Source organism: Monodelphis domestica, chromosome 4 (genome assembly GCF_027887165.1).
Source record: "Monodelphis domestica isolate mMonDom1 chromosome 4, mMonDom1.pri, whole genome shotgun sequence".
NCBI classification, from domain to species: Eukaryota; Metazoa; Chordata; class Mammalia; order Didelphimorphia; family Didelphidae; genus Monodelphis; species Monodelphis domestica.
The window spans coordinates 221224780-221237020 of NC_077230.1; the positions used below are offsets into that span (position 1 = coordinate 221224780).

At 37.1% G+C, this 12241-nt stretch overlaps 1 protein-coding gene across 2 annotated transcripts in view; it reads right to left on the reverse strand.

Moving 5' to 3' along the window:
- Positions 1-12241, reverse strand: part of SATB2 (SATB homeobox 2) — a 235898-nt gene that overhangs the window by 66242 nt on the left and 157415 nt on the right. For both annotated transcript variants that reach the window (XM_007494572.3, XM_001379413.4), the window contains exon 9: positions 10258-10413. In XM_007494572.3, the coding sequence (XP_007494634.1) occupies positions 10258-10413 (156 nt within the window). The remainder of the gene's footprint in view (positions 1-10257; positions 10414-12241) is intronic.

The following is a 12241-nucleotide window of genomic DNA, read 5'->3' on the forward strand; positions in this document are numbered from 1 at the left end:
ACAAGGATGAGCAAGGCACAGTCCCAGCACTTAAGTGACTTACAAATGAGTACAACATAAGACATGAACAAATAAATAGGAATACCAGAAGTATGAAAATTTATGAGATAATAAGGAGCTATCAATGTTTAAAGGAAGACAAGATCATGGCTAGCTAAAGGCAATTGAAGAAGGTTTTTTTGTAAAAAGTGCCATTTGAACAAGGCCTTTAAATGCAGGTTGTACTTCAACTGGGTGAGAAGTGAGGGGGCAGTGACTTAACCCTGTTTGTCTCAGTTTCCTCATCTGTAAAAGGAGCTCAGGAAGGAAATAACAAACCACTCCAGTATCTTTGCTAAGAAAACCCCAAATGGGGTCACAAAGAGCCAGACATACCTGAAACAACTGAATAGCAGCAATAACAGTGAGGTGAATTAGATAGGGTAAGAGATAGAAGTGAAGTAACTAGGTAAGAGGTTACTGAAGTAATTTGGGTTAGGGAAAAAGTAAAGAAAGCCTTAAGAGGCAGCTAGGTGGCTCAATGGATTGAGTCAGGCCTAGAGATGGGAGGTCCTGGGCTGAAATCTGTCCTTGGACTCTTCCTACTTATGCCCATGGGCAAGTCTCTTAACCCCCATTGCCTGGCCCCTACCACTCTTCTGCCTTTGAACCACACAGTATTGATTTTAAGATGGAAGGTAAGGGTTTTAAAAAAGACGAGATAAGGCTGAGACAATGGGAATGGATGGGAAAGGATGAGTTTAAGAGAGATTATGGAAAGGAAAACATTAAGACTCAGTTGGTTATGGGGAATAGAGTCAAAGATGAATCTGAAGCTTTGAACATGGATGATTACTTCTGAATGAATTTGTCACTAAAAGCAATAAGAAAGTCATAGGAAAGGAGAGCCCATCATCTCTCAAGGCAATCCACTCCACTTTTGAACAGCTTTAACTGCTAGAGAACTTTTTCCTTACATAAAGTCTAAATTTACCTCTTTGCAACTTGATTGCAAATGCTCCTTGATTAAGAAGAAATAAAGATGGCATAATAACTCATAGTTATGTAGTGCTTTAAGGTTTGCCTTATCATGGCAAAGAGGTTATGATAGGTTCTTTAAGACCATCCCTGCCATACTGGAGACAATAACAACAAAAATCAAAGTATAATCCCTCTTCCACATGGATGGCAGCCCTTCAAATACTTGAATATAGCTATTATGTCCCCATCAAATTGAAATTAGAAAAGAAGAAACAATTAAGGAAGGATTTTCAGGGATAGCTTCTGGTGGTCACTGAAATTCAGGAAGGAGAAAAGATCAAGAAGAGAATAAGTAATCACTATCAAATGCTGCAAAAAAATCAGAGACAATAAGTCATTTAATTAGGTGATTTTGGACATTAGCAATCTTTGAAACAACAATTTTAACCCTGTGGTAGCGACTGAAACAAAACTGCAAGGGTTTAAAGAGTTAGTAGATAATTTAAAAGTACATGTTACAATTGTTGATTTTTCCCCCAAAGTCTAAAGTTGTCATGGAAGAATTTTTTAGGAAAAGTAAGACCTAACCATAATAATAGAGTTCTCTCTTGGTTTTTCTCCTGTCTAAGCATTCTTTCTCAATCTCCTTTGCTGAATGTGTATCTACACACCCATTATTTGTGTCTCCAAGATTCTGTCCTGGGCCCTCCCACTAGACTATCCCATTTAGTGATCTCATCAGCTCCTATGGTTTCAATGATCATATCTATGCAAATTAGTCTCAGATTGATATATCCAGTTTTATTTATACTAATCTTTCTCCTGAATTGCAATCACACATTTCCAACTGCTTATCTTATATGTCAATGAGAATGTCTCACAGACATCTTAAACTCATCACAAATAAAATTCAACTCATCTTTCTCCATCAACTCTTCCCTCTTCCTTATTTCTCTTTCACCTTTGAAGGTACTACAATCCCCCAGATACGGAGGCCCACAATTTAGGTGTCATCCTCAATGCCTCACTTACCCCATACAGTAAAATCTTTTGCCAAGTCTATCATTTCTACATTTACCACATCTCTCATATATACCCTTTTCATTCCTCTGAATGAACAAAGCCAGAGAGGTACAGGCTCTTATCACCATTGTCTGACTGGTCTTCCTGCTGCAAGTGTCTCCCTGGTTTTTTATCAATATCCTCCAGTGAGATATAAAAATTATATTCATAAAACCCTAACTGTGCCATGCCCTTAATCAAACTGCAGTACCTTCCTATTACCTCCAGGAGCAAATATAAAATCCTTTGGCTTTTCAAGCCCTTCACAATTTGCCTCCTTTCTACCTTTCAATCTTCAGCTTTCATATACTCTACACTAGTTCTACTTTCATATGCTCTAGACTGGTCTTCTCACTGTTCTTCACACCTGACCTCCCATCTCTCAAATCCGTGTCTTTTCACTGGCTGTTCTCCAAAAGCAGAGCACCCTCCCTCTCTGCCTTCCCCACTAGCCACCCTGGCTTCCTTCAAGGCCCAGCTCAAATTCTACCTTCTGCAAGAAGCCTTTTGCTGCCTCCTCCACTTGTCAATGGGTGTCAGTGTCTTCCCTCTGAGATTACCTCCTTTATCTTGTATATATGTTGTATGTCTATAGCTATTTGCATGTTCTCTAGTCACTAGACTAGGAGTTCCTGGAGGGCAAGAGCTATTGCTGCCTTTCTTTGTATCTCCAGAGCTTAGCATGGTGGCTGACACATAGTAAGAAATAATAAATGCTTGACTTGACTTAATGGCTATTCCAGGTGGAGAATTTTGATTATGCATTCATTAGCCTTAGCTTGTCTTAAAAATGTGTTATTAAGGGGGCAGCTGGGTAGCTCAGTGGATTGAGAACCAGGCCTAGAGACGGGAGGTCCTAGGTTCAAATCCGGCCTCAGCCACTTCCTAGCTGTGTGACCCTGGGCAAGTCACTTGACCCCCATTGCCTAGCCCTTACCACTCTTCTGCCTTGGAGCCAATACCCAGTATTGACTCCAAGATGGAAGGTAAGGGTTTTTAAAAAAAAAAAATAAAAAAAAAAATAAAAAAAAATGTGTTATTAAGTTTCCCTATGACTTTAGGAAATGGTGGGAATAAGACTGGACTTAAGAGTGGGAAGACCTAGGTCTTCTATTCCAACACTACATAGTTGTGTGACAGTTGGTCATTTATTAACCTAAGCCTCAGTTTCCCCACCTGTAATATAAAATAATACTAACCACTTCTCAGGGTTGTTGTAAGGGAAGCATTTTGGCAACGTCAAAAGCTTCTTACCTCTGTGACTTTCCTAAGTGTGGGTATTCTCTGGCTTGTTATAATCTGCCAGAAAGCCTCCACTTCCCTGCAAAAGTTCTTGAAACTATCAACTCCAGACTATGCGAAAACATTAGCTAAGACAAACCTTAAAACACAACATAAATGTGAATTATTATTATGTCATCTTTATTTCTTTTTAAGCAAAAAAAAATTGTGTGTGTGTGATATTTTTAAAATTATTTTTGGTCTACATCTTTGATTTGGTCCATGTGAAAAAAACTCACTGGAACAGAAAAACCCTCCAGTGATTCAGATGAGCAACTCCTTTCTAACTTAGGGACATGGAAAAGCTTCTGAGGTACACAGAAGTTAAAAAACTTTCTGGTAGTCACACTAGGAACACACGCCAGAAGCAGGACTTGAATCTACCCATTTGTCATTCCAAGGTCAGTCCTCTATTCACTATTCCATGTTATTTCTCTCACAAAATACTGTAGATAATAGAAGGGTATGTAATAAATGTTTCATATTGGCAGTCAAGTGGTACAGATAATAGAATGGTGGACTTGGGGTCAGGAAGCCTTGAGTTCAAGCCCTATCCCAGTTCCTTACTACCTGTGGAGCCCTGGGGAAGTCACTTATATACTTCTGACCTCCATTCCCTTATCTTTAAAATAGAAATAATAACTACATCACAGAGTTGTTCTGTAGATAAAGTGAGATAATGGAGGTAAAGGATTTGTAAATCTTTAAGTGTTATACATATACACACATATATACTAGCTATTATTTTACTCAATAAACTGAGAATAAAATATTGCCCCCCCCAAAAAAAACAAACTAAGGTTTTCATTGGCTACTGTACTTAGTAAATGTAATACTTATGGTTTGAAGCCCTAAATGTGATACTTTCCCAAATGACAGCAACTCTATCAAAATTCAGCCTATAATAGAAATGAATTAGAGATCACTGTTTTCCCTCTAAAAATGACCCTAGTGAGAAAAAGATTCTTTAAAAAAAAAAAAAAAACAGACCAGTGATACCTCTGCCAAAGGAATTTATAATCTAAAATGCTGTTTAGAGCAATGAGAAGTTTTGGCAGGCCCAGTATGTGCTAAAGGTGGGACTTCAACTCACATATTCCTGCCTCTGAGGCCAGCCCCAATATCCATTTATAATTTTTAATTACACTTACTTGCAAGAAAAGAGTATAACAAGAGTTGACATATGATTCCTTAAGCTTTATGACATATTTTACATATATTGTCTCATTTTATCTTTACTTTCAATACTAAAATAAAACACTGAGGACCTACATATTTCAAATGATTTACATTGTCCCGCAACTTAGACAAAATCCATAGCCTAGGATCTTAAAGAAATATTTTACTAAATGCAAAAATAGTAATAAAAATTAAAACTGGCCTAGTCTTCTAGTACTAATATTTCTTCAAATCAATGACAGATCCAAATCATTATCTCAGTTTCACAAAGAGCAGTCACTAAAAATGTCATCTTAGTTTATGAAGAATAGCAATATATAAGAATAAAAAAATCAGTGGATCTGGAGAGAACAAAGAAAGCTTCATAGAAGAGGTAACATCTGAATGAGGCCTTGAAGGACGAACCTTTTTCAACCTACCTACAAGGACAGAATTATAAGGAACTAATTAAAATGTTTGAAAGGAATTTACAGTTTGGTATATTTTTAATACTTTCAAAGTAATTTAATTACATCAGTTACTCATTCTATAATACTCTACAATTTAACAGTATAAAGATGTCATATCAAATCAAAGCCCTTTTTGTATCTAGCACTCTGAAATGACTTCCTACTACCAAAGAGTTGACAGATCTTACAGGGAGAAGCATGATATAAAGTAGAAGGTGCTATACACAGAATCAGAAAGAATTGAGTTCAAATTCCACTTTAGACACTTCAAAACTGTGTGAACCTGGGCAAGTCCCTTAATGCTCTCTGTGTCTCCATTTTCTCCTTTCTAAAATGAGAGGATGAGACTCAGTGGTATATAGGTCATCCTTTCCAGTTTATGCCTATGATCCTATAAAAAAGACTTGCAAAAGAGATGTTGACAAAGACCCTCAGCCTTTACAAGGATCAAGGTATAGAGATCTCAGGATCTAGGAATTCCAGTGAATAGTATATGGGGCCAAACTGGTAATAATGAAAAGCACAGTGAGGAATCTTTCTCCTCCTTTTCTCCACTGAGTAAAAAAGCGATGGAAATTAAATAAAGCTCAAGATTTGGACTAGAGAAAGAATATATGCCTGCCTGCCTCTCTCTCTCTCTCTCTCTCTCTCTCTCTCTCTCTCTCTCTCCTTCTCCTTCTCTTCCTCCTCCTCCAAGATTTTCTCTAGCTGCTCTTAATCATTCATTCCAAGTAGATATTACTGACAAAATTTCTCCTCCCTTTACTCCAATCCAATCAAAATTCTTATTCTCTCACTGGTCAACTAGAAAATGATCCTATTTGCCTGGTAAAAAGCAATTCACATTTTAATAAATTAAAGCTTATTCTCTTCTTAAGGCAGATGTCTTCTGGGGGCATTGACATTTTAAAAGATGAGCTTGTTAATCCCAAAGGATTTCTAATTACTGGATAAGGAGTAAAAAATATTTCTTTTGGGGTGCAGGTATAAAGGATGAAATCCCAGATACTCCTTGCTACTAAAACTCAGGTCACTCCTACAACTCCTACCAGTGACCTTCCCTACTCCATCCTCCTAAGTTCCTGTTTATTAAAATATTATTTTTTTCTTTTTATGAGGAAGAAGGCATCAGACCTTGATAGTGATGTGCCTACTCCCCACCTCTTACTCTAAATGCATATGTGTCTTTCCCTGGGAGCATTCAAAAGTTCTCTTTCTGACCCCAAATCTGTGAATAGATAAGACACTAGGAGGGCAGAAAGTTAGAGATCTGGGATTCCTGTTTCCACAGCCCACAATTAAGTGGGGGCTACTATAGCAGGGGGTAAATGGGATCATAAGATTCAAAGATAGTTAGGATCCAAGAATTCACCTAGTATAAGCCACTTGACAAATGAGTAACCAAAAACTGAGATATGAAGTTTTTGTTTTTGTTTTTTTACTCAAAGTCATAAAGGTAGTAACAGAATCAAGGTATTCTAGCTGCTAATTTGAGGCTTTCATCCTTACCCTCCTCCATTGCTCTTCATGACTCTTGGGCACTTGTTTGGTTATTTCTATCATGTCTGACTTTTCATGACCCCATCTGTGGTTTTTGTAGCAAAGACAGTGAAGTGCCATTTACTTCTCCAGTGCATTTTACAGATGAGGAAATTATGGAAAGCATGATTAAGTGACTTGTCGAGGGTCACACCGCTAGTAAATGTTTAAGGCCAGACATGAACTTGGGAAGATGAATCTCCCTGATTCCAGGTCCCATGCTCCATCCACTGTATCACCTAGATGCCCTACCCTTAGGCACTACTTTCAACAAATAACAAATAATGGAGACAGGATCACCGCTGTAGCAACACACCATCTCTCACTCCACTTCCCACCTTTGCAGCCAACCCATTGCACCTCACGAGCCTGGGTATATATGTATATAGCAACATTGCACTGAGAGGCAGGTTGGTCCAGTGAACTAAGAACATCAGAAAGTGAGTCACAGATCTATAAATTCAAAGGTTTTCCACCACTGGGTTTTGGGATAGGACCTAGCCAGCTTCTGGAAATATGACATGGTCTGTGTCACCTTTACTTCATTTTCACGCCACCAGCTCGGATCACTGAAAAGAAAGCACAGCATGCTCCCATAGCCCCCTAGAATGTAAACTCCACAGAAGCAGAGATGACCCCTAGCACCATGCATGGCATGTAATAATCTCCACGAATGAGAATCAAACAAGAACTCATGTAAAGTGCTTAGCAAACCTTAAAATTCCACATAGATTCCAGCTACTATTATTATTAAATGTTTATTGAATTAAATTGAATTACACATATAACCTCAAGACAAACTCATCGCGGTGCATTAAATTTCACTATATAATGACCTGCTTATCTATTAACTGTGGCATTCGGCACATTGCTTCATTGTGACCAAAGATATAATACAAGCAAAAGACTTTGAGTCAGGAACTGTATTATGTAAGGTATAAATTCCTTTAATGAACTAGGTTTAGATTTCTTAAACTTAATTTTTAGCAAACTCATTAAAGAAAAGCTCAAGATTTTATGTGTAAGTATCAAATATAAAGTGGCAGCTAGCTGGTATAGTGGATAGAGTGCTGGGCCTAGGGGCAGGATGTCAGAGTTCAAATTTGGCCTCTAACACATACTAGCTATGCAATCCTGGACAAGTCACTTACCTCTATTTACCCCAGTTCCTCATTTATAAAATGAATTAGAGAAGGAAATGGCAAACTACTCCATTATCTTTCCCAAGAAAACCCCAAATGGGGTCTCAATGAGTCAGATACAACTAAAAATGATTTAACAACAACAATAAAACATTAAATTATTTTCATCAAACTCCCAATATAGATTAGGTGCTTTTGCAAAGTATTATCTTATTTTTCAAAAAGTTTGACCACTTATCTTCTTCAGACATGATGTTAGAACCCTAGTTCTGAAATAAGAATTTAAAAAGGTGTCCCCTTAAAAAAATCTTCATAATTCTTTCTTCTAAAGTAGCCTCCTTTCATTTGTACTAAAAGTAAACCTAGAAACTGTCTTTTCCTCCCAAATTCTGGAAAAGCCATTACCTTAATTCTTAGCAGAGGATAACAATTAGTGGGAAAGCTGAGATTTCACTAATTGGTGGACACCAGAATCACTGGGATCTCAAAATTATTTGGGGTGTTTTTGTGACTCTATTTCAATAACTCGGAGTGTAAAATCCACAGAAAGGTTGAAGATATTCTAAGTAAGCTTCACAGACTGTGGTCCTCAGTTATTCTTGAAGGTTCCTTACAAAAGTATGCATTCAGAAGACTATGTAAAGAGCTGATATTTACATGAAAAAAGAATAAGGAACACGTTTGCAAAATCAATCGTGTTGCTTTTATCCACACTGCACATTGACCACATATGTCATTTATTACACAGTGGAAAACCATTAAACGCACAGTAGTTTTGCCAAGTGGCATTATGCATTTAACAGCTTTATTCATTTAGCAGCCCCAACTCTCATTATAGTTTGCCATGTGGTACTTGGGATTTTATGCATTTAACTGCTTAAGAGGTTTGGATAGCATTTCTTTTTATGTATTTCATAATATTGCTGGACTTCATGTTTTGTAAGTTATAATTCATGGACTTCAATGATAAGAATAATCATCTTAAGAGAACATTAACTAGAATGTAGAGCTGGCACATTTAAGTTCCTTCTTTTCCAGTGAGCTCCATCAACATTTCTTCCCCTATATTATCAACTGAAAACTAAATCACTAAAATGCATGAATACCCTCAAAACAATGTGAGAAGGCTTTTACAATAAGTATATTATTATTTGTAATGTCTTGTTTATGTATCTTTCAATTATGTGTTTCTGATTATGTATTTTTATTAAAAGCTGAATTATCTTCTTCCTTGATTCAAAAATATATTTGATATATTGTCTTTCTAACTAAAGACATGGTAGATGACAAACTCCGTGTCACTACTGAATAAATGCAAGTATGGAGAGGTCCGTTATTCATTCAAGGTCAGAGAGAATAAGAGAGAAGAATTCAAGCACAAGAGGGTCCTGACTCAGGTTTATGCATTCACCAAATTGTGTTTACTCCAAGATAGATCTTTCAGTTGTCCCAGTCATAAGCAAACATGGTCTTAAGTATACTGATCCTGGGATGGGTCAGAAGCTATCCCTTTAAACAAGTTTAGACAGATAATATCCTATCAACTAGATCTGCTTCAGAAATAAAAAACCTAAACAGCTGTCTACCCTTTTCCCTAGAGCACCACTTTCACCACACTTCCCATACTCTGAAAAATGTTACTGGATAAGCTATTTTTTTCCCTTTAAGGATTTTAGCACTTACTCTGGACTCCCCCATGTATGTCTTCTGCAGGAAAAACAACTGTATTCTACACATAAAAGAAACACCTGACATCCCAAAGTGTCTCTAGAGCTTGTGAAAAGTGGTTATTATAACAAAGTAAGCCATTCCCCTGCTGGGAATAAGGAAGAAGGTGATGTTATCTGTCTATAATCTTGTAGTGTGCTGTTTTTCTTATTCAAGATTTAGTTTAAATATATGAAAAGGAAGAATAAGGAGGGCTGAGAATTTGGGGGAAAATGGATAATGCATAGCTGCCTTTTGTTATATTATCTATATGTGCAATGTTTGTGTGTACGTATATATGTATATAATACATATACCCATGTCTCTCTCTTGCTGAAAAAAAAAAAAATATATATATATATATATTAGGGCAGTTAGGTAGCCTAGAAGATAAAGTGCTAGGTCTGAAGTCAGAAAGGCTCATCTTCCTGAGTTCAAATTTGGCCTCTGATATTTACTAGCTAGGTGATCTTGGGTAAGTCACTTACTCTTGCTTGCTTCAACTCCTCCTCTGTAAAATGAGCTTAAGAAAGAAATAGCAAATGACTCCATTACCTTTGGCAAGAAAACACCAAATGGCATCATAAAGAGTTGGACATGACTGAACAACATAAATAGATACCTGGCAAAAGGCAGCTCTACATTCTCCATTATATATAGAACACACATAATAAAAGTATACATACATATGTACATACACATACACATTATATATCATATTTGAATCTAGATTATGAATTGGACTCTCTGCCATCATCTGTTGAAAGTAAAAGCAAACTATAATGTAAGCTATGCTGAAGACAAAAGGCATAACATGACAGATTCCCTGGGGATTATTATTGTTATTATTATTATAGGAACAGATGTATTTTTATTAGTGGGAGGAGGAAAAAGGTCTAATTCCAGCCCTAACATTTGCTCTTTTAAAAACCACTCACCTGACTTTTATTGGCAGCCACTTTGGCAAACAGGGCCTGAGACACCTTGGCCCTTTTCATCTCCTGTTGGATCTCGTCATAAATGGCAGCTGTGATGTTGACGTTGGCGCCTTCCACCTTAATGGGGAGGTCTGTTGTCGGTGTCGAGGTTTTGGCCTACCAAGAGACCATGAAAATAATAATTAAAAAAGTGCTGCTTTCAGCCCAGCCATCTGTGCAGAAATTATCAAAGGATTTCAGTCAGCTGATGCCAAACTGCATTAGCTACAGAGGGACACTTCCTGTCCATTATTCTAATCAGGTTAATTGTGATTGGAAATAATTGCAGTGCATTCCTATAGGACATTCAGGGCCCTGTCAACATTGTACTCTCACTTACTGCCTACTGAATTGTTCACAGGTAAGATAGGTAAGAGTCTGGGCACTAAACTATCAATGATCATTGAAGTCTGATTGGAAAACAAAACTATAAAACACATATTGAGTTATTCTTTTTCCTTCTGAAAATGGCAAACCTTGAAGGAAGAACTAATTCTCCCATAAAAAATGAGTAAATGGGTAGAGGTCTCTAAATAATAAATTATTACTCAATTTAATGCACTCCCCTGAGTCTCTCTCATTCTTTATTAAAGCTATACGTATGTCATTTGAGTATGTATGGTTTCTCATCATTATCATCATTATGCTACCCAGACAGTCACCTAATTTCACCTAGGAAATCAGTGGAAATGAAACAAAATTTCATTTCATAAAACCAGGCTTCAGAATGCGTTTGACATGCCGTTTTCATTTTCTTAAACTCATATTGTGATTTTATGTATTCTATCATGCTCGTTTTAATTGAATGATTTCCCATCAGCTTCAGAGACAAATGAAGGACAATATAGAAGGTGTCTGTGCTCCTCAGGACTGGCATAACCCTAAAAGGTTTTTATCAAGGCTGAAACGGGATTTGCTTCCCATTTCAATAAGGGATCTTTTTCAGTAAGGCTTTAAAGAGGAGTAACAACAGGCTGGGGGCTTCACAGCCTTCAACTGATGCCTTCTTGGAAACACTGTCAGTGAGCCACAAATTATATTTAATTTCCTGAGTTAGTTAGCATTGATAGCAGGTATCATTTAAACTTGGATTTTCATAGTGGAAAGAAACCTGCTCCCTCTCCAAAGAATGCCCAACGCTCTTGGTGAAATCCCACCTACAAGCAAAGAAAGACTAGCTCCCATTTTCTCCCTGCTATAGTGTTCATGATATAATTATCCAAGTAGCTTGGATTATGTCTAGGCCTAGATGGATAGGTGGTGCAGGACTATTTACAAATTTAAAGGAACATGTAAAACACAAAATATTTTGGGGGAAGGTCACTAGGGCATCCACCTGAAAACACTTCTATTGGCTAGCCTGGCAACCTCCTAACATTATCACTGCCTTCCCTTCCCTCCCTAAGATCTCTGTTAAACAATTTCATGAGCTGATGTCAAACAGTGACTCAGATTAGAAAGCTCAAACTTCATCCATACCACTAAAGGACTAAATCAGCAAGTTGGTCTTTTGCATAATAGACTAAATCTACTTCTTCATATTTTTTTTTAATAAGTCCTAGATTTATTTCCTTTTCTTCAGACTCCCTGTCAGCCTATGGTATCTTTAATCAAGAATGTCACCTACAATGTACAAGATGCTTCCTATTAAAGCTCCAATGACTCTTAACTTCCTCTTTTTTTTTTTTAAATTGAAAAGCCTATTTTCCTCCCAGGGCCAGATTCAAAAGATTTCTCCATCTTCATGATAAGGAAAAATCTTAACCTTAAGCTCACAGGATCATGGTTTTAGCGATGGAAAGAACATTACTGCCAGTGTGACTCAAAATATACTTCCACATGATTAATTAATTAATTATTGTTTGCCAAGTGGAGTTACTGAAGGAACAAAAAAGATATCCATTGGGGAATCCAGAGTCTGCCAATTGAAGGGTCAATTAAGAGA